Here is a 24,424-nt window from a genome sequence, read left to right as displayed (position 1 = left end):
TGTAACGATGATAAAATGGGGCTAATATGATCATATTTCTTGGTTCTAGTCAGCACTCTGGCTGCTGCATTTTGAACCAATTGAAGTTTATTTATTGAACTTGCTTGACATCCTCCCAGCAATGCATTACAACAATCTAGTCATGAGGTTATGAACACATTTTCAAAGGACAGATTGGTATAACAAATATAACACCTAAGTTCTTTGCTGTAGAAGATGCTGTAACAGTAACATCAAGAGCCAAATTATATTTTTGCGGCTTATTTTTAGAAGTTTTTGGTCCAATAATTAGTACCTCTGTTTTGTCGGAATTGAGTAGAAGGAAATTTCTGTTGTGTTTCTTGAATTTCTTGAATGTGACACTATCAAGAGTGCTAGAGAAGACTGTATTTATATTTTCTGTTACTACATCAAGTTCTTCTAGACTTTTTTGGCTTACTGAGTATATGAGATAAATCTGGAAGATTATTAGTGAAACTTTCTTTAGTGGTCGAAAGAATAGTTCTACCTGAATGATAGTGTGGTGTAGATTGAGTAACATTAGCTGATCACAGCATACAAGAGACGAGGTAATGATCTCAGAATTGTGAGGCAGAATTTCTATAGTATCAACATCAACTCCATATGACAGAATTAAATCTAGCATATGATTATGGCAATGAGTTGGTCCTGTCACATTTTGTCTGACTCCAGGAGAGTTGAGAATATCGATAAATGCTAATCCCAATGCGTCATTTTCATTATCTATGTGAATGTTGAAGTCACCAACAATTAAAGCTCTATCCAGGGGCCTGGGTAGCTCAGCGAGTAAAGACGCTGACTATTACCCCTGGAGTTGTGAGTTGGGACGTGTTGAGTTACTCCAGCCAGGTCTCCTAAGCAACCTAATTGGCCCGGTTGCTAGGAGTGTAGAGTCACATGGGGTAACCTCCTCATGGTCGCTATAATGTGGTTCGCTCTTGGTGGGGCATGTGGTGAGTTGTACGTGGATGCCGTGGAGAATAGCGTGAAGCCTCCACACCACTATGTCTCCACGGTAACACGCTCAACAAGCCATGTGATAAGATGCGCGGATTGACGGTCTCAGATTCGTCCTCTGCCACCCGGATTGAGGCAAGTCACTATGCCACCACGAGGACTTAGAGCGCACTGGGAATTGGGCGTTCTAAATTGGGGAGAAAAAGGGGAGAAAAAAAAGCTCTATCCACAGTAACTACTAGATCTGATAGAAAATTTGCAAATTCACCAACGAAATCAGAATATGGCCTGGGTGATCTATATACTGTAGCAAGATAGTTTGGGTGCTAGATTGGCCTGCCTGCAGTCCTGACCATCTCCAATTGAGAATATATGGTGCATTATGAAGCGCACAATACGGCAACAAAGACCCCATACAATTGTTCAGCTGAAGACCTGCATAATGGATGAATTGGGGAAAATTCCACTTTTTAAACTTAACAAACTTGTGTCTTCAGTGCCTAAATGCTAAATAAGTGTTATTAGAAGAAATGGTGACGTTTCACAGTGGTAAACACTCGACTGTCCCAACTTTTTTGGAGTGTGTTGCAATCATCTGATTTGAAATCACTGTACATTAAATAATAATAATAATAATAATAAATTATTAGCATTTTTCATAGTGTCCCAACTTTTTTGGAATTGGGGTTGTACAATTAGCGCTTTGGTTGAAAGAGATCTAATGTTTAGTAGCCCTACCTTTATATGATGTATATCTTAATTTTTATTTTTTTTACCTTAATCAAATTTTCCTAAATGATTTACTGAGGGGTTTGTGTTTGGTACTTCGGGGAACAGACACAGTCTCTATGTGATATCTAGGTGATACAGTTGCTATGTGTTGTAGTTTATTTGACCTGTGTGATGTCTCAAGGCATCTAGCAGACGTTCGGATTAGCCAGTTTGTCTGCTTCCTGGCCTGGGCCCCAGTTAGTCAAATACTATCATTGTTAAGACTATGAGCCAAGTACCAGAGAGGAGAGCGGCACCTTCCCTGGAGGGATGGAGTCCGTCTCTCTTTAGCAAGTCAGGTCTACTCAAAAACTCTTCCAATTGTCTATAAATCCTATGCTATTCTCCGGACACCACTCAGACATCCAGCCATTCAGTGACACTAATCTACTATAAACCTCGTCACCACGACCAGCAGGGAGGGGGCCAGAGCATATTACAGTGTCTGAGAGTTCACACACCCTGTTCTAGTAGGGATGTGCCTGAAGCCGAATACCTTATTCGGTATGAAGGCATGAATAATGACTTCAAAATGAATAACGGATTCATCCGAAACATATTCGTATGACTGATTATCCAGGAGGCACAAGGATAAAGCTACATTTTAAATAAACGTACAAAATTACAAAGAATTTATGAATCTGTGCAGCCAATATTTCTAAAGTGTAAGCCTTATGAATGAAAATGCACACGTTGTGATTTCAAATAGGATGGGCGCGGTCTCGACTCCGTTTGCGGTCTCTGTTAATTGTGCGCATCTGGAGCTTATCAGGTGTAACATTAAGGTACAACATCATATACACTTTCCACTTCTTGAAATGTCTTTGCTAATGTATCACACGGTTCACATGTGATTCCCATGTGTTCATTTACAGCCTAAACCTAAGCGCAATGTTAAATTCCTGACCTATCCGTCTTTTAAAGTTGACCACATTTATATCCACATCAGCGATTAAGGAAATTATCTGGTTAAGATTTTTTTTGAAAAAATTTAAAATGCTCCAAAAAGGTTTAAATGCTCCATAGACTATTCATCTATTAGGAATATTATATGTAAAACAGAGAAATTGAAATATGCTCCATCTTTTTTTTTCTTCTTCTTTAAACTGTGCTACCTCTGGTAAAGCGCTATATAAATTTAACATTTATTCTTCTTCTTATTATTATTTAACTTTATAATGGTGTCTTATCGTAAAAAAATCCTGATAGATTTACAGGACTTTCACCTGTTTGTAGGCTATATTGATTTTATTTCCATTTCTTTTACTGTTTGAATTTGTATTTATTATTCACTGTAAAATGTGTGCTTGACATTTTACTTGACACCTCCTGCTGTAACGTTGGGTTCAAGGAGTGGAAGAGAGGAGACGCAGGAGTAGGTTCTTTAAATCTTTTAATAATAAACGCTGAAGTGGAAACAAACAAAGCACAACATGCTAACTTAACACTTCAAGCACTGACAAAGGAGCGGGCAAATCTAGAGGATATTTATACAAAAGGATCTAATGAGGGAATGGAATACAGGTGAGGATAATAAGAAACAGATGGAGGTGATGAGGGCAGTGCACTATGGGAAATGAAGTCTGGGGGAAAACTTCAAAATAAGAGTCCATGAAGAAAGTGAGGGAGACAGACTGTGACACCTGCCTTCAGAATAATGTTGTTATACATGCACAGTCAAGTGAAAATCCTCCTACAACATGGCTGATTAACATAAGTGTTAGCTCTCCTTTGTTTTGGTTCCATAGCTTGCTTAATGGATGATAAACATTTTGTTTTCAAATATTTGTGGTGAATTTTGAGTAAATTTTGTGTAAAAAAAATATTGATTTATTATTATTATTATTTTTGTGCATATATATGTGTACATCTCAAATTGATAAATTAAATTGCATTGACCTATATCACATATATACACTACAGTATATTTTACAAGCCATCTGCCAGCTCACTCTGTAGTTATGAAAATGAGCATCAGCTGTTGAAAGCCATGTTAGTCATTTACTATTTATCTGCCTACAGATGGTTTAGTAGTTAGTCAGTGGAACGATACAGTTACTGCAAAAAAAAAAACAAACTGATTCAAATTCGGTTTAATTGCCTTTTAGTAGGGCTTTGTGACATTTCAATAAATTCGATGTATCATACAGCCCTACCTTTTAGCCAATAAGATTGTGTGGCCTGACCTAACTTGTATAAAACAGAGATCAAGCTAAATTCAGTTTAATTGCCTTTTAGTAGGGCTTTGTGACATTTCAATAAATTCGATGTATCATACAGCCCTACCTTTTAGCCAATAAGATTGCGTGGCCTGACCTAACTGTTGTATAAAACAGAGATCAAGCTATTTTAAGTGGACAGCCTGAGCTTGTGCTGGGGTCTGAGATATTATCATTCCTCTAGTCATGCAGAACAGCTACAATCTCTTGAGTCCTGGAGTGTTCGCCAAACACGCAACGCAGCGGCGGAAAATTCAATTTTGCAGGCTTAAAACTAAGTGTTCTATCTTTATGATAGAATCTGCAAAACAAATAGAGTCCTGAGTGTTGAATGGCAAATTGAGGAAAATGTTTACAACCCAGAAATGTTGCAGATTGAATACCGTGTCAAAAAGGACAGTTTTTATCTCCTTTATTTTTAACTCTACAAAAAGACACATTTGTCATGATTCAAGAGAATACGCCACAGTATGGCATAGCAGGGCCACAGGGCATAATTATGCCAGGGTTGTTTAGACTTTTACTTCACATCACTTTGACTTATATCCATAATAGCCCCATTCCAGAGACACGAACACCAATGGAGGGCTTTTGTGTTTCTAATAGGCAAGTCAGCACAAATGGCCATTTTCCCATGCAGAGACGAACGGCCCTGGTAGACGTTTTTATATGTAGCCTTGTCTCGTGGGGCTAAGAAGATGGAGACAGCTCATCAACGGTCCATTAGAATGAGGTTGTTATAGTTACATTAGTCGTGTCTCAGATGTTTGGGGATCATTACTCCCGAGGAGTGTGAGTGTAATCGATGCAGTTCATGTTATTTCGGCTCTGCATTTTTATCTGCAGTGTAGTGCCCGAAGGCATGGTACAGTCATGCCATGTGGTCACCCTATCTCATAGTGACTCAGGCACTCTGTAGTGACACACTGAAACAGACCGGACACTGTCCCTACATGCTGTGTGTGTGCGCATGTTTATATTTGTGTGTGATCATGCATGAGTGTCCGTGTATTGGTATGGTTGAGTGTATAATCATGGTGTTGTTTGTGCTAACGAACATAAATGACTAACAGCAGCTAGAAACCTAAAAAAACAAAACAAAAACAAAAAAAACAGCTACCAGCTTAAGCTGGCGATCATGTTGGTGTTTTTGTATGTACTTGAATATAACTGTGGACAAAATCCATCCATCCAATTTTTTCAAAGTATTCCAACAATATAATGTTTCCTATCAGTACATATTTACTGTCAACTGAGAGCACAATGGCAGTTAAAAATCCTGCGACAGTCGATACAAGAGAGAAAATATTCTGTTATATGTAAAAATAAATATAGAATCTGTCATAACAGTAGGCATGCAAAAGATTGTAAGAATGTAGTTTCAGTTTTAGACATTTCCAGATCCATTCATGCACTTTGGATTTGGCTCTTAATGGAATTAATTGATCAGCAACAGGCTTTTGTCATCTCATCAGTTTGTTTGGCTTTTTTTATTTTTATTTTTTTATCCAGACTCACAGGCCTTGTTTTACAAGCCTTTATGCAATTACCTAATGCGAGAACAATGTTTAAAAGTCTGTCTACAACTCCCAGACTAACAGCATAATTATGTTTGCGTTGGTGTTTATTACAGTTATTAGTGACTACAGCAATTTGAGTGAGGGAGTGTTAGTTAAATTGACACGTACAAACATGACCTGAATGAAACATTACTGTGTCTGCATGGTGGCAAATCTGTGAAATCCTTTGTGTCCTGATGCAGGTGCCTCACCAACTCTGAAATCTGATACGGCAAACCTAACGCCTAGACTCCTTACACGTTATGATAGGTGTGAGTGGCATGTTAGGGCAGCAGACTCTCTCTTTTTCTCATTCATTTTCTTTCTCTCTTGCACACACTTTCACATTCTATCCCACTTCTTTCATGACCTAATTTATTTTCTCTTTAATATCGGCAACACTTTCCCAGGATTCCAGGACTGTCTGGTTGTCTGGCCACCCTCCTTCCTGTCGTCTGAATTCAGCCTTCTCTTTTCCTGCCTCTCTTGATCTGTTACCTTAACCTTCATGTTCTGTTGATATTGACTTTACTGTTTTATGTTTGACGTAAGTGTAAAAATAATAGTAGTAGTTATAGAATTAAAGGGACAGCTCATGTTGTCCATTTGACTTCTTCAGTGGAACACAAAAGGAGATGTTAGGCAGAGTTTTGTGATTCATTGTGCAGACCAAAAATTTAGTTTGCCACATGGAGAAGCATGTAACATTTTATGACATTTATTCACGAGACCCCGATCATAACATATGCAACATCTATATGGAGGATGGTTGAAGCTTGTTATCAAGTTACCAAATTACTAAATTTAGTTTTTAACCAGTTCTCATAAGATTAGGTAAAGTCTCAACCAGTATCAACCAGATACAGTACTTCAATGTTAAGTATGTCTTTTTAGCCATTAAAATCGCCTGTTTGGGGTCACTTAGCCCCCAAACAGAACATGAATTAATGTTGAGGCTGTCTGAAGTGTGCATGTGTTCATGTACAGTATGTGAATGTTTGTGTCTGTGCGTCTGCTTTTGTGACATTTTTTCCTTTGTGTTTGTGACCTAAGTGGTTAGGCTGCTGACATGTGTGCATCAGTGAGTGCAACTGATTTTGGAGTGCTTCCTGGGATAAGACCCCTCTTATTCCTGGAAAAGACAATGCGTCACATACTGTAGCAGGATATGCCCGCTTGCGTTTCACAGCCCAGCATATTTAGCCTATCATTATCTCACCTCCAGCACACTCTCAAATGGGCTTTTAATGTGGAGGTATTTCTGTGACATGTAGGCACATACAAACTGAACCTCTCTTTTTCTCGCTTTCCTTCTATGTGGAACCTGGAAAGAAATAGTGGTGCTTGTTCATACTGTACAATTACCCACTCCATAGCATCATGGCAACAAGTTTTATAAAAGCAAGCACCTAATATTTAGATTATTTATTTATTAATGCAGGCCTGTTTTTGTAGTATTTTGTTTTCATTAAAGGTGCACTCTGTAATTTTTTCCCCATTAAAAAAGTTTTACTCTTAAAGAAATTAATTGTAATTTTGAAACATATGTATAAAATCATGACTGCTCACATGAGATGGGGACTTAAGTCATATCAGTAACCTTGTAAAAGCTGTTTTATTCTACATTGGGGCTGCCATTTTAGAATCACATGACCAGCTGAATACTTCTCGCTTAATCTCAGTAACCGTCTTGTTATTGGACGCTTTCACTCTTGGATTAAATTAATCATGGCTGGTTGTGAATAGTGAATTTCTACAATGGCACCTGTAACTGAAAACTATTGATTTTGAATGATGATGCATCCACACTACTAGGTGTCAAGTCTAAGGTGAGACAAGCAAAAATGTACTGAGCGCACCTTTAATGCTTCTGCTAAATAGCTGTTTTGAATGACTGCCATGTATAACCTTTTTTAAAATGGAATATGTGTGGGTCTGTTTTCCTCTGTGTTATGACATAAGCAGTTGTTTTTAAGTTGAAGGTGAAATGGGTTGTCGTGTGTGAATATGTTTGTGTGTGTGTATGTGAGTGTTTGTGTGTTGAGTGTCCCTGTATGTCATACAGATTGTGTCTCTTTCTCACCTGCTGCCCTCATTATTGCAGCGTTCCCCACGGCACCCTCTCACACGCTGTCAGGCTTGTGTTGGCAGCATCAAAGCCCTGGTCCTGTCCTTCAGCTCATCTTGAGTCTGTTGACTATCATTTGCCTTTATGCCTCCTCTATGGCTTCATCCTCAACACCTCTGATATTATTGTTATTATTACTGCATGCATTCAAGTGACCATCTAAGGGCCTGTTTACAGTTAGTCACTACATGCGTCTTGATTGAATTGCTATCCAATTTGGTATGCATATTCAGTTGACACTTGGGAATATAAATGTGTCTTTGCAACACAGATATAAATCTGATCTGCTATTCCCGCAATAACAGAGTTTACCTCCATGATAATGGTAATGTTGGGCAGCAAAATTTTGCTACACTTGATGTGACTCAAAAGAGGAGGTGGCTAAAATTGCTTTTACGATTGGGGTACAAAACACAACAGCTGTTATGTGGCTTATTTTCTTTTTCGTCTTTGGGCTCCTAAACTTCTGTAATCTGACGTAGTTCCATTTGGGAGGGTTAAAGTTTATGTAACAACCAGATGCATTTACACTTGGCTGAGTCACGTCTTGTATGCATCTCAAACCACCTCTTGAGGAGTGATTGGTTTGTTATCTCGAAAGTATCTTGGTAGGCGTTAACACTTATTTATGCTAGCTATGCAATCTGTAAAAAACACATGAAGTGTAAATACACACTCACTTACACATTGGTCTCTCTGTTATTACTCTTTTAATGACATTGTGTGTTTGTGTATGTGTGTTTCCTCTTAGGGCTTCAGTAAGACTGGCACTGTTGCCTCTGCCAGACGCTGACGTGAGTTTGAGGGCCTCAGGCTGACATCTTGGTGCTTTCATGAGTTAACGGCGGTCCCTGGAAGCCCAAACCCTGTGTCGCGCCACCTCCCTCCCTCTCCCCTCCTCCCTCTAGACCCAGCCAAGCCATGGGCCAGAAGATCTCAGGGAGTATAAAGTCCGTAGATGCACGTGGGGAGCCATCCTTTAGGCCCCTGAGGAGGGAACTGAGAGGGCCAGACTTTTTCAAGCCAGCCAGACTGGACTTACTCCTGGACATGCCCCCTGCTTCACATGAACAACAGCTCCAACATGCTTGGAACCCAGACGACCGCTCTCTCAACATCTTTATCAAGGATGATGACAAACTTACCTTCCATCGGCATCCGGTCGCCCAGAGCACCGATGGTATACGTGGACAGGTGGGATACACGCGAGGACTCCACGTTTGGAGGATCCACTGGCCGGCCAGGCAACGGGGCACACACGCGGTGTTGGGCGTGGCCACGGCAGATGCCCCGCTGCACTCTGTTGGCTACACTTCATTAGTTGGCAGTGATAGTGAGTCCTGGGGCTGGGATCTGGGACGTAACAAGCTCTACCACAACAGTAAGAACCGGCCGGCCTCTTCCGCCCCCACCTATCCGAGCTTCCTGGAGCCAGAAGAGGCATTTGTGCTGCCAGATGCCCTGATGGTGGTGCTGGATATGGACGAGGGCACGCTGAGCTTCATGGTGGATGGACAGTACCTTGGAGTGGCCTTCAGAGGCCTTAAGGGCAAAAAGCTGTACCCCATCATCAGTGCGGTATGGGGCCATTGTGAGATCACCATGCGCTACATCAATGGCCTAGATCGTAAGTTGAATACTTCTTGTGTGCTTTCTCCAGAACTGTGTTATATTCATTATTCATCCTCTTGAATAATTGTATGCTTTCTTTTTTGAAAGTGTGCTGGTTAAAGGGATAGTTCACCCAAAATTACAATTCTGTCATCATTTACTCACCCTCACCACTGGGCTGAACGGTTCCACCATGTTGCTGTTCTGTACAAATCTGTGCTTGTTAGCACAGTTAAGGTTTCTTTTTCTATTGTGGTGCTACAAAATCAGGACTGACTGGGCAAGTGACCAATCGTGAGATGCCACATCACTACAGCCATTCCAACAGAATGGTTCTCCTGTCCTGAGTATGGCTAATTGTGCTGAGAAATTCGGGCCACTAATGGTTTGTAATTGTACTGTATTGAACAGTAGACATGCTACTGGAACCATTACTCTCCATGCTCAGAACTGTTTGGCCTGATGGAGGTAGGAGATGCTTGGCAGAATCTTAGTCTCAGTCATCATTTACTTACATTGAATAGCGGAAAAATATATGCAATGAAAGTGAATGGTAACCCAGGCTAACATTTAGCCTAAAATTTCCTTTTGTGTTTTTGGCTAACATTTTCAAGTGTTTGGAACAACATGAGGATGAAAAATTATGATAGAATTTTCATTTTTTGGCAAACCGTCCCTTTTAAGGCTCAGCGCTGGTAACCGGAAGATTGCTGGTTCATTCCCTGCAATGAGCTGTCTTCATTGTGCCCTTGAGCAAAACATTAACCCCCGTGGTATTGTCTCTAATAAGCTGGTTGTGTGTCAGTAAATACATATTCTAGATTGTTTGCTTCCTGCTGTTACACCATTTCTGCGTAGAGAGTATGGTAGAGGAGTTTAAAAGTAAGGTAGCCTGAAAACATCATCTTGTTTTCTGTTCAAGACCACAATGTGGAAGAGATGGAGCCTGGTTCTTCTCTCATGCTCGCATTGCCTCAGGGGGCTTGGCCATTGCTGCAAGCACACATTCATAATTAATGTGAGGAACAATGTAACATGCAGGGTTGGGGAGTAACTGAATACATGTAACGGGATTACGTATTTAAAATACAAAATATAAGTAACTGTATTCCACTACAGAAACAATTTAAATAATTGGTAAGTAGAATACAGTTACATTCAAAAAGTATTTACTTAGCATTTTATTTTCATTTGTTTCATTTAATATTTAGTCCTTTCAGATGGAAAACATTTATACATATAAATGATGCGATCCAAAGTGCATTTGAACAGTGGTGAAACACTTTCTTATGATGTGTTACATTCATACGAGCAGACAGAGAAGTAAGTTTGAAGTAAGTTTGGAGCAGAAGAAATAGAAATAAACCTTGTGTAAATTGTCAGCTTTATGCTAAGCTAAAATGCTATTTCTAGCCATTTTACATGCACGTTACCAGGCACAATCACATTTTATATCAAGAAAATTTATGTTGGATCATAATTTCTTTTTTTTCTAGTAAGACCAGTGATATTAGGACAAAAATCGTATTCTTGATAATAATTTGTTTACCTGTAAAAATATCTAAAAATCCTTAAAACAAGATCAAACAAATTGATCTTGTTTTACAAACAATACTGCATAAGATATTTAGGTTTTTCAGAGAATGTATTTTTAACGTGTATTTTGTCTTACTGTACTAGCAGAGTTTTTATAGTCAAAACAAGTGAAAAAATCTACCAATGCTGAAGAAGTAATCCAAAGTATTTAGAATACGTTACTGGCCTTGAGTAATCTAACGGAATACGTTACAAATTACATTTTACAGCATGTATTCTGTAATCTGTTGTGGAATACATTTTAAAAGTAAGAATAAATCTTATGGACTGATGAAAAAAATGTATAGTCTCTACCAGATAGGTTCAAAAGCCTCCAAATATCTATAAGACCAAGATTTTTACACATCCTGTGAAGTGTCAATGTTGCTCTAGCGGGCTTGCACACATTTGTTTCACTATGATCAAGGACTGAGTACATCAAAAGATTAAAGTCTCCTCCCAAAATTATATCATGAGGGGTGCCAGCGGCTTGCAACATTCCTTCAAGATCTATAAAAAAGCCCTGATCATCAGCGTTAGGTGCGTAAATATTAGCCAAAATCAGACTTTGCCCCTGAATTTCTGCTAAAACAATAATGACTCTTCCTAATTCATCTTTAATCTGTTTGAGAAATTTGAATTGTAAATGTTTATTTACCAATATAATGACTCCCCTGCTCTTACTTGAGCCAACACTATAGAAAACATGTCCACCCCATATCTTCCCAAATTTTTCAGCTTCCTGTGGGGAAAGATGCGTTTCTTGAAGAAACACTATATCATATTTCTTACGTTTAAGAAAAGAAATAACCTTCCTTCTTTTTATGGGGTGCCCCAACCCATTCACATTCCACATGGAGAGAGATACAATCCACTCATATTAACATTTGACATTTTGATATAATAGAAAAAATAAATTGTGTGCCAAAAACAAAATTATGAAGACCACATTTCAACATTAATGCAACAATAAAACCCCGAACTTCCCCCCGAACAAAACAAACAGAAAAAAGAAAAATGTGCGCATTAACCCAACGCACGACAGCGCCAACCGGTGTCAATCCCTTTAAACTCAAGGAGTCCATTTACGCCTATGAGACCCTCGCGACAACTTTGCCATCGGATTGCTCAATTTTGCCTCAAAAATTTGTAAGGCAAAATTACATAACATCAAATATTTTGTAAAACAAACCCCAGCCAATAGGCAGAATAAACACAAAGAACGTGTAGACTCATTCACAGAACTGTCTCGAAGGTGTGTTCCTTCACAAAACAAATTCCAGCCGATATAAAGCCGTTCAGTTTCCTCGGTCAGACAAACGAATCTTAAGTGAGCCAGCTGATGAGTGCAGCAGATGACATAATCATTCCAATGTCCCACGAAAATACTCCACAAATCATACTCCAGCTAACAGGAGGCATAAGCACAAGGATCTGACAGATTCATCCATAACTGTCCCGAAGTAATGTTATTTAACAAAACAAGCTCCAACTGCAAGGTGGAACCAGCACAAAATGAAACAAAACATGCATCCCGGTTCCTCGGATAGTCAAGAGTCAGTTCACTCGGAGGCCACATAAAAGTATATCCCATGATTTACACAGTCCACCAGCTTTATAAAAGACATCCTTTGTGTGGGCATGTAGATATTTTGTGGTCATCTGTTCATTGTAAAAGTGATCTTCCGTCAATGCAAAAGTTTCTTTAAGGAAAAGTGTTAATCCACAAAACAAAACAAACTCCAACCACTCGGCGGAGCCAACGCAAAAGGAAACAAAAATGGCACCCAGTTTCCTCCGAAAGCCAGAGTATGTACAGTGAGTCTATCCACTCACAAGAAAAACACCCAATGGTTGCTCACCCATTGTTTCAATAAAAGATATTGCCTGATTGGAACATGTAAATACTTTGCTGCCGTCCTTGGTGTTTATTCTCAGTCTGGCTGGAAACATCAGAGCAAAAGTGATCTTCTGCTGATGTAAGAGTTTCTTGCATTCCCTAAACCGATCGCGTTTCACTCTTGTCGAGTTCGCAAAGTCCGGGAACAAGAAAATATTGTAATTCTTCCAAGAAAGCTTTCCTTTGCTCCTCGCCTGGCGCAACACGAGATCTTTATCGGATGATCTAAAAAATTTGGCCAGAATCGATTGGGGTCTTCCTCCCTCAGCAGATCTGTGAGCTGGGACTCTGTGAGCTCGCTCGATTTCCAGCTTGTGGCCTGTTATGTCGAGCAGACTCGGGAAAAGCTCGTCTAGGAATTTCACCATATCTCTGCCCTCCTCATGCTCAGGAATTCCAACAATTCGAATGTTATTTTTATATCATATTACATATCATATTTATATCATACAGCATACAATGTAAATACCTGCTTTAGCCAAAACAACATTTAAATATAACTAAAACTTGCCTATTAGGACATATTTCAAATTTCAGTACTTTGAATACTTATATATGTTTATATAAAATAGCATGTCAACTAATGCAAGTAAAGACTTACTCATCCGAAATTGTATCCTCGGCTGGATCAAGTCGCTCTTCAAAATGTAAACGTTCATCGTTGGAGTCCCGCTCTTCTTCTGAGGAAAATCTGAACTCTTCGTCACTATCCAGGACCATCTGTAGAGCTTCCTCACCTGTGTAGCGTGCCATCTTCCAAACGTGCAGGAAAGTGAATGAATCTGATGATGAACTTGATGTTTTTTAAAGCATTGTTGGGGGCATTTACAATTTGCATTGATTGCCTCAGCACATTACCGTATGAATAGCGCCCTCTGCGTGTGGGTGGGATCACATTAGCGATAATTAGCTGAGCCAGGAGAAACTGTACATCTCTTAAGTTTCATACAGATTACACTGCAGGAGAAAATTTGTTTTAAATTTGAATTGTTTTATTTAAAAGTAGACATTTTAAGCTTTCTTTAGACATATGTTTCATGTTTGTCTGATAAGTATTCACTGAGTTTCAGTTCATTTTTGTGACGTGTTTCAGAAAGAGACAGAGATAGCTGAAAGCGCACCCTGTTTATTTTCTTTATTTTACAAAAGCACAAGGTTTTGTTGTTATTGTGAGTGTACACAAATAAAAGTAGACCCTTTATAGTCTCACACTTAAGATGTCTTACACTTATCTGTATGCCCAAAAATGATGGAGTATTTTAAGTTGTTTCCGCTGTTATGAGGAAAAAATCCAGCAGGATGGGCCAGCGCTTCCGTCGACCCCTGAGGGTTGATGTGAATATAAAATTGGACAAAGCATGTTATCCCTTTCTAAAATCCATTATTGTATATGACTTCTAAGTGTTAATTTAATAAGCAGCAGTAAAGCCCATAAGCAGAATCCTATCAGTGTCATTTCAGCCCTGTTTATATGGATTAGGCCGTTTAGGCCTTGGTGTCTCTGTGCAGAGTCTTCTGCTCCCTGGCGTGTCTCCATATCAGGGGACAGAGAGCAGAGTGGGACACACTCAAAGGCCCCCTCGTTTGAAGTAGAAAGATTCCTCTTTCTGCTTTTCAGATGGAAAGAGTTTGGCTGAAGGAATTGTAATAGAGGAACTCAGTAAGTGGCCCTAAGTCCATTTGAAATCTTTTCAAAGCTTCTCGTAAGAACATCTCTATTTGCTGGAAAATTGTATGAAATGAGGGAAGCACCGTGTAATGCTCAAAAGAGAGGGAGAGAATTCTGTGAATGTCGAGATGGCCTGGATCGCAGAGCTTTTATTGGAAGCTAATGCTTTTCAAATTAGTATTAAGATTGTGATGATGACTTAAATTAGTGTTTATCTTTGTGTGCGCACACTGTAGGTGAGAGAGTGAGAATCATAGGTAATGCAATAAGGAAAATGAGGTCGGGAAAATATAAGTTTGTATTATAAGACATTTTTAGATATGTGCAGCACAATTTAAACCCCAGCCTTAATTTTAATATATACAGTTTGCAAGCATGTTCCCTACACTGGCATATTACACATCTCCGAGGACAAAAGCTAACTTTTTATTACAAATGCTCACATCTGTCTGAATGAAGAAGCAGCCTCAGTGGTACTAGAATAGCTACTAATGAGTTTGATATTTCCATGGTATTATGCTGTGAGAGAGAGAAACTATGGCTGTGTTTCAAAACCCAGCAAGCTGTCTACTAAGACAGCATTTTTGTGCATTAAAGGTGCGGTTCACATGTCTCAAACCTAGTGCTGCGTACTTAGCATTTTTAGGCATCATACACATGGGGCCTAAAACCAACTGAGCTGCCTACTTTGACAGAATATTTGGGTATATAATTGTGATGTCTCAACCTAGTGAGCTGCCTCCTTAGACAGCATTTTGGGCTTCATAGGCATGGTGTCTCAAAAAGTAGTGAGCTACAACAACCTAATTAGACAGCATTTTGGAGCATCATAGGTGCAGTATCACAAAACCTAGTGAGCTGCCTACTTGCATAGCATTTTTGGCCATAATAGGAATGCTGTCGCATAACTTGATGCATTATTCACAGATTCTCAAAACCTAGTGAGCTGCCTACTTAGACTGGCATTTTTGGACATCGTAGGCACAGTGTCTCAAAACCTATTGAGCTGTCTACTTAGACGGCATTTGTGAAAATCATAGGCAAAATGTCTCAAGACCTAGTGTACTGCCTATTAAGATTCCATTTTTAGACATAATAGGCACAAAGTCTCAAAACCTTGTGAGCTGCCTACTTAGATGGTATTTTTGGATATCATTGGCACAGTGTCTCAATCTAGTGAGCTGCCTACTTAGATGGCATATTTGGACAACATAGATGCAGTCTTTGGAAATCTAGTGAGATGCCTACTTGGACATCTTTTTGGCATCACACATGTGGTGTCTCAAAACCTAGTGAGCTACCTACAGCAATGTTGGTCATCATAGGCAGAGTGTTTTTAAACCTAGTGAGCTGCATTAGACTGTATTTTTGGACATCGCACAGTGTCTCAAAACCTAGTAAGCTGACTACTTATACAGCATTCCTGGACATTATAGGCATAGTGTCGCAAAACCTAGTGAGTTGCATACTTAGCATTTTGGGCATCTAAAGGCCAAAGTATACTTCGATTTTGACACAAACGCTTAGCGTGTGCATACAGTCAACGCGAGCCTGTCAAAATATACTCCATTTGACGGTGCGCGCATACACAGGCGGTTGGTGCACGCGTGCTAAGACTGCTATGAGATGGAGGACAATTTCTCTTCAGGAGTTTAGACCCATAAAGATGGCTTTATATTCATTCAGACTTGAGTTAGACAGCATTTTTGGACATTAGGCACAGTGTCTCAAACAGGGACTAAAAATGGTTCAAAGAATAAAAATAAAAAAAACTAGAACAGCTATTTTGTAGGTTTTCTCAAACTGTGTTTTTAGCGACCCCGTCCAGCCTGATACAACAACACTGACACAACCAATGGTGTGAGTTTGGGGCGGGACTATCTGTCTGTTCGATCAATGACAGACGGGGCATATTCCGAAGGCTGTTTGAAATGAATTAACTGTATGCTTGTTATGATTTCTATGCTGATAAATTCACCACACCGAAAAAAAAAACCCTATTTTGGTGAGGCAATTGATTATTTTGGGCTTGTTTTTCCAGACCACATTGGTTGTTTCTTTTGCAAGATCTGGCAACACTGCAACTGGTATTTCACCCATCCTTAAGCCCAAAGTTTACTTCGATTTTGATGTGAACACTCAGCTTCTGTGTACAGTAGAACACAAGCCTGCCAAATTATTCTTCATGAAACTGTGCATATACAGGAGTTTGGTGCATGCGTGCTATGACTGCTATGAGATACTGGACTATTTCTCTTCAGGAGTTTAGACCCATAAAGATGTCTTTATTGTCCTTCAGACTCGAGTTGTGTTGTTTTTATCTTTGTCTCCTGTTGTTCAACAGCGATTACATCTTCTTCTAGCACTTCTTTGACAACAATGGCTAAAATGTGAATGTTGCCACCTTGAGGACAACTGTACATTCTAATGACGCTCTAATGACGCGCAGTCAGAAAAATCTGGCTGCGCATGTTCAATGCTCGTGCACTCTGCTGATGACAAGATTTGTGTCACGCGTCCTGTACCGAAGTATACTTTGGGCTTAAGCTCAAAGGTCTGTCATTTTAAAAAGAACGTTAATAACTGTTCTTTTATTTTGTTCTAACCAGTTACCATTTGGAATGGAGGCTGTGAAATTCTGAACCAGAATGAAAAAATACTGTTTTTGCTAAGAACCAACCGAAATGAAAAACATTTAGTTTTTAGTCCCTGGTCTAAAAACCTAGTGTGGTGCCTACAAAGCATTTTTGGCCATCATACTGTACACATGGTGTCTCAAAATGTGGTAAGCTACCTACTTGGTATATTTGGGCATCATAGGCTTGTTCTGGAATACACTTATCCTGCTTTGAAATACTGTCTAGGTAGCTCATTAAGTTTTGAAACACGTTCCATGAAGTATTTGAGTGAGAGGAACTCTACTAAAAAACTCAGAAGAAAATCTGTGAGGAAAGCCTAAAATACTCATTGTGCGAGAACAGGAACTCAAGACAGAGTGGGAAAGAGATGTTATTGTGTGTCTGTTTATGTGAGTGTGTGTATCAAATTTGGGTAGGCATCTGCATGCTAAAGTGTGAAAGAGAGCGAGAAATCTGCAAGAAGTAAGATATTTCTATGCCTCGGTGGAGCCCACATCAGTCAGCTCCGTTCTGTACTGTGCACGTATGAGTGACAGAATATTGAGAAGTTATCTACATGGCAATGGAACAGTGTTTATCACTGCCGTTATGATTCATCGCACTGCAAATGAAAAGCAGCAGGCAGGCTCTGAAAAAGCCTCATGACATCACATACAGGCTACATTCACAAAGTCAGTGTTAGGAATTGACAACTGTATTTACTAATGTGACTCAAATTGTCTTGTTCATACAACAGCTTACAAGAATGGCTGGAAAATTGTCTGTATGAAGGAATAACTGTAGTCAAGCACCTTTTATGTTTTTGCGATAGCCATGAATAACACCTGTAACCATCGTGACATTGACTAAAGTAAATATCAAAGATATTGCGAGATGCATTAGTTATGGCCTAGAAAGGCCGCACAGTGCAGATGGGGCGGAGTTGAGCCAGACAGTTAGAAGGACCAGAAAGACAGTTAGCATTCCATGCCATGTCTGTGACCCAGAAGCCCTTGAGATTGCGAGGTCAGCCAGTCTGTCTGCATACAGCGCCTTGATGCCATCCATAATGAGGAAGATGAACAGAGAATGGATTGACTGCATGTATACCTGAACTAATTACCAGCATTCAACAAAGCAACAAGCAGGAAATTGACATGTGCCGCCCCATTGTGAACATGTAATACATAGTAGATATAATTGAGAGATGGCAGAGAGCCCCCCATCTGTCAGCTCTCTCTCATTCTCTTTGTGACTGGCAGAAGGCTGCTGTGACTGTGCCCTGTATTGTCAAGGATTAAAACACCAATTAGCTCTAGCTATGATTCATCACACAATAGTGTCTGATCCACATTGCTGCTCTGTTGGCGTGCTCTCTCGGCATTTAGAAAGGGAAAGATGAGGACGAGACGAGGGCAGGTATACGGAGAATGTGGAACGAGCTCTACATACAGTAGATAATTACGTCGGTTTTAGATACAGACAGAAAGGGAATGAGACAAAGGCCAACTGTCATGTAAACACAGTGACTGAGAAGTATACTGTGTCCCTCCTGTTTCTGCCTGTCTATGTATGAAATTGGGGTCGGAAATCAGTACTGTATATTGCGACTCTTTATGTGTTGTGTATTGCGATTCAAAACGGTGACATTTTGAGATTTCTTCCTCGCTTGTTTTTTGTTTGTCTTCATTGGACATTGTGCTTTGCGCAACAAGTACTAAACTCGCTGCTCTACTTCATAGTAGAGCCATAGAGGTAGCATATATCATAGACACATCAGTGAGCACATTTACAAGCACACCAATATTTGTGGATTTCCCAATATGGACACTGGATTTGCACATTTCAGAGATCTCATTAATCTCATTTAAATCTCATTATAATTTTCATTTTATATTTTGGTTGCATTTGTGAGTTAATACAAATGTAACTGATTCTGTAAAATAGGCACATAATTTCATATCAATAACAGGCTTCCCTGAATCGAATGGAAATATAATCACAGCAGGGGTATCAGCAAACACCGGATCGATATAAGATCATATAATGTGGAAACTTGTGATTTACATCCTTAGTAAGTAGGAATGTTCACTGGTAATCAATTGCTCGAGTACTCATTTACTGTAGCTTTAAATATTCGACTAGTAAAACACTATTTGGATATTGCAATTAGATTTTCCTTTGTGCCTTTGCCTGCTGTGAGCAACAATAGCCCCTTTCACACTTACAACCTTACTAAATGCAAATTTCAGGTTAGAGGTCATGTGTGAACACAACCTTTTTGAAAATACTGGTAAATTTTGCTCTGGCAATTTCCCTTAATGAATAGTTGTATAATTTCCTATAAATTTCCATACTGATGGTACTGAATGTGTGAACAGCACATGTGATACATTTACCAGAAAAGGAAAACCATTGGTTTTATCTGGTTGCTTGTGTGAATGCGGCTATTGAAACTGCTTCTCTCACCTATATTCTTGCAGTTACAACTCAATGCACTGAATGAATGTTACATTTATATAGATCTTTTCTTACACTACACTCAAAGTGCTTTACACAGTGAACAGGGGACTCTCTTCAATGACCAACAGTGTGCAGCTTCCACGTGGATGATACAACGGCAGCCATAGTGTGCCAGTTCACTCACCACACATCAGCTGATGGTGGAGAGGAGAGAGAGGACTGATACTGCCAATTAATGGATGGGGAGTCCATGATTGATTAGGGCCAATGGGGGAAATTTGGCCAGGACACCATGATTACACCCCTACTCTTTACGAGAATTGCCCTGAGGTTTTTAATGACCACTGAGAATCAGAACCTCAGTTTAACATTTCATCCAAAAGATGGTGTCTTTTTACAGTATAGTGTCAGGACCCACACAGACCACAGAGTAAGCACCCCCTGCTGGCTTCACTAACACCTCTTCCAGCAGCAACCTTAACCTTAGGCTCAACGCTGCTCAGCTTCAGTGGGTAACCATATGAAAGCTGCATTGGTTGGCTCTGTGGATGCATGACGTTGTTAAAGGAATAGTTCACCCCTCACCCCCACCCCAAAAAACCTCCCCCCCCCAAAAAAAACCATTTCATTTATTTAAAGTGATTTATATTGCTTCAGAGTGCAAATTATTATTATTATTATTATTATTATTATTTTATCTAGTTTATGCATAGTGCTCATTTTTTCATTAGAAAAACATGTTTAAACTTAAATTCTAAATTTCAAGTAATCGATTACTCGATTTTTTTTATTTGTTATAATACTCGACAACAAAATTATTCAAAATGCCCATCCCTACTTAGAAGACCACGGTGAAGGTGTTTACATGCAATCTGAAATCAGGTTAATGGGCAAAAATCTGTCTGTGTCTTGAACCATTTATAAACTTAGCCTGATAAAGGAAATCCATTTAAGGCATTTGCATGACCACACACATTGTTGGTTTATAAAGTATAATCTGGGTAAGATTATTAATGTAAATGCAAATGTAAAAACAGCTGTACAGAGGAAATCCACAGACATCCTTACAAATGAAGCAAGTTCTAGATGTGCATTCTAAGCTGGTTCTGCATTGTGGTTGAATATAAATAATTGACTGTTCATTGACCTAATGCTTCAGTAAGTTTGGTCTTCTCACAAACTTTCTCTAAACGGTGATCAAACTCTTTTTCCCCAAAAATATTGATGTTAAAAAATGAACTTTTATATAGTATTATGAGGTAAAATATCACGATCCTTCAAAATATCACCCTCCATCCACTAACCACCCACCCCATCCCCCATCTATTATTAACTCGTGACAAAGTCTGCTTCAGGCGCCTCATTTTTGTGTGCATGTATTTGTCTGGTAATGTGTCTGTGCAGCAGAGTGATGTATCAGTGTTTTTGTAAGATGGGTTGGCTAAGTAAAGAATGCTGCTATATGGGTAAGGATCGTTGCATTGTGCCACTGACAAACATGACTGATAAGTCTGCAGGGATGTCTGCATCTTATCGGAGCGATTAGTATCCTCTCAGGCTCTCTCTGATTTGAGAGTATGTTGGGCAAATGTGACGCAGTAGTGCCATTGGGCCACATCTGTTCCTTAAGACCTAAGCTATGTTTGCTAAACTGTGTTATATTCTTCCCTTTGATGTGAGCGAATCTCTTAAGACACCTAAACTATTTCTACAGAGAGAGGTATTACAAGGTTTGTTCAGTCTGTTGGCTTCTGTTGTTCACCTTATTTCAACCGATTTGCAGTCAGAAATGAATTTTAGAAGTTACTATGGTTTGGCATTAGCTGTTACTTGATTAGCTTGACCAATGAACAGCCTTTTTGGGTCCTGGCCTGCATTCCAGTTCACATTCTTGTACTATGGACTAATGGTAAATGCTACACTGGTGACACATACTGACTGTAGTGAGTGCACCAGTATTGGAACACTATAATGTATTTTCACCCTGTGTTGCGTACTGTTTGCATGTCAGCCACTAAATTAATTAGCTTACCTGAAAAATCATTAATACTTACGTTTTAGGATTATATCAGCAGTTTTTAATTATTCAAAACTGCCGAGGCACCGTCAGGCCTACATTTGTTGTAATCTTTCTTCAACCAAACCAATACAAACTTCTCTGTGGCAGAAGGAGTTGTTGGCAATATTAGTCCAAAAAGCATTCATAGATGCACACTTCAAACCTCCTTGGAAAAAGTATGCCATCCAGATATTATTTAGGACATATAGTACATGAACTGGGACGTTGCCCTGATGTCATCACATCCAGACAGCAGTTGTGTTTGCATGTGTGTTTTGTCAGTTTGTGTTTATTCTCCTCTTCTGTCTTTAACGGTTGATGACAGCAGCTGGCTCAGATTTTGTATGTTAATCTTTTAGAGGCTTGTGGGAAATTAGCATTTGGGTAAGGGAGTTAGAGCAATGCTGTTGTGCTTTTTAATTGGCCCATCAGCATCCGTCAATCAGCAGACAGGGCGGGACACCTGCTGTGTCACATGTGAAGATATCAAATATCAGATGCGGCATTGCACCTATCTACATTCTGCTTCAAAAACTATGAATTACGTCAAAAATATATATTTGTAGTGTACATACAGTTGAGTACAGAAGTTTGAATCAGCCTTTTGGGACATACATTTACACACCCCTTTCAGAATTCATATAATATCTGTAAATATCTGTTATGTCAAATCAGGGCAGGACAAAAAAATAAAAAAAATAAACATCTTGCAGATTTGTTGTAAATATATTTATATAAATGTGTTGTGACTTCATTTAAATAAAAAAATAAAAAAATAAAAAATCATATATTTTTTTGGCTTTTCTTTTACAATTTAAAATCTAAATATATAAACATTGGCCAAAATGTAAACTACAAAGAAGAAAAAAAAAGAAAGAAAAAAGAAAGGAAAATGGTCACTTTATTCCAGTGTTGTGATGGTTTTTCCTGCCCCTGTTGTAGATGATGTTTGAAATTTTGAAGTTTGACTGTTTAAGCAATATATTTTTATTGAGAAAAAGATATATATATATGTATTTATATTTCTTCCCACCATGCATATAAATATATTTTGACCAGGAATGCAGAGCATGGACGGAGAGCACCTGGGATACTGTATATAGGAAGGGAGCAAACAGAAGGATAAAGAAAGTACATAAAAATAAAGAAAAAGGCAGAAAAGTGGTCTGTACCCTTTTCAGGACAAGCAGCTTGACTCTGTGTTAATTGAGAGCTGGTCATTAGAGGATTAGTTTGCTGGATCAAGTTTCAGTTATACGCCATAAGGCTGCTGCCTTGTCCACAGCTGTTACATTCATCCTTAAACTACAACAATCACACACAGACACAAACTATGAAGTTAAGCGGAGGTTAAGCACATCCACAGAATGCCTCTGAAACTCTGGAGACATTAGGAAATGGTTGAGGATTTTTTTTTTTTTTTGTTGCTGACAAATCTGGCGAGCTGCCCATTTCTGCAATCTTGGTGCCTTGATGTCTTTTTCTGCCCTACAAATATTTGGGAATGACAGATATGAGAGTGTTTTAAAGCACATCATTACACAGCCATTCCTGCATGATAGGGCACCCAAGGTTGGTTCGATACCTCAGGCTCATAATATGTTGGAACGAGGCTTACTTTCCAGATTGCTGACCCTGTGTTTTTCAGTGTGTATGTGTAAACAGTGTTTGTGTGACTTATCCGCCTGTCTGTTTGAGTGTACTCCACAAAAACTCCACTCCACAATGCACCGATGGCTTACTAAGCATCTTGGGTAATCTCCCCGAAGGCTTATTTTGTGGAAAAACAAAAAACAGACAGAATGTCTCGGTTACGTATGTAACCTCGGTTCCCTGAGATGAAGGGAATGAGACATTGCATCACTAAGCTGATGCTATGGGGAGTGTTCAGTCAGGAAGGAAGTTTTATTTATAATGAAAGTGCTTGTGACTTTGGGAGATACAACGGCCTGAATGCAGGCGGTAGTGTAAAATGACAGGGGGCCCGTATTTGAACAGAGGGTCATAAATGTATGTTTGGCCAACGAAATAGCAAGCACTCTAGACAGAAAAGACTTGCGATGAAAGAGATGTCACATCTAGGTTGTAAAACCGAGCAAATGTGTTTAGAGAAGACCATCCTGCTGCAAAACATATGTCTTGTAAGGATGGCATCAGTGATCCAATGAGAAAGTCTTTGCTTGGAGATGGACATTCCTTTCGTGTGTCCTCCATAGCACACAAAGAGCTGGTCAGACAGTCTGAACTGGCGAGTGCACTCAACATATGTGTGTAGCGCTCGCACAGGGCATAACAAATGCAAGGACTGTTCCTCATACGAATTAAATGGAGGAGGGGAAAGGCTTGAAGGTGAACCACCTATGCTCTAAAGGGCATGGTTAGAACCTTAGGCACATAGCCTTTTCTGGGTTTTACAGTGGCTTTTGAAATATCCGGATCAAATTGCAGACATGAATTTTCGACTGACAATGCTTGCAAATCACTGACCCATTTTACTGAGGCCAGAGCCAGCAGTAATGCGGTCTTAATAGAAAGCACACGCAATTCAACAGAGTCCAGAGGCTCAAAGGGGGGCCCCGTGAATGCTTTTAGGACCAAAGCTAGGTCCCAAGTCAGAACTGAAGCCGGACGAGGGGGGTTCAGCAGCCTCGCTCCCCTAAGGAACTTTTATGATTAAATCACGTTCGCCTATAGAGGTGCTGGTTTAGGGTGCGTGATACACAGATATAGTCACCACATAAACTTTGAGCATTGACGGAGTGGGCCCTGCATCCAATGGCTCTTGAAGACGTGAGAATTTCAGGTATGGGGCAGTTCACTGGATTTTTGCCATGTGAAAAGCACCAATTAGTGAAGACATTCCATTTCAGTACA

The 24,424-nt window shown here is 39.5% G+C and overlaps 1 protein-coding gene across 4 annotated transcripts in view; it reads left to right on the top strand.

The window, feature by feature from the left end:
- LOC127441532 (SPRY domain-containing SOCS box protein 4-like) overlaps positions 1–24,424 on the top strand; it is a 131,788-nt gene that overhangs the window by 44,951 nt on the left and 62,413 nt on the right. For all 4 annotated transcript variants that reach the window (XM_051699068.1, XM_051699067.1, XM_051699069.1 and 1 more), the window contains exon 2: positions 8,407–9,282. In XM_051699068.1, coding sequence (XP_051555028.1) covers positions 8,577–9,282 — 706 coding nt within the window. In that variant the 5' untranslated portion in view covers positions 8,407–8,576. The remainder of the gene's footprint in view (positions 1–8,406; positions 9,283–24,424) is intronic.

Source organism: Myxocyprinus asiaticus, chromosome 5 (genome assembly GCF_019703515.2).
Source record: "Myxocyprinus asiaticus isolate MX2 ecotype Aquarium Trade chromosome 5, UBuf_Myxa_2, whole genome shotgun sequence".
Lineage (NCBI taxonomy): Eukaryota > Metazoa > Chordata > Actinopteri > Cypriniformes > Catostomidae > Myxocyprinus > Myxocyprinus asiaticus.
The sequence above is the reverse complement of the archived record's forward strand: the minus strand, read 5'-3'. Positions and strand labels throughout refer to the sequence as shown.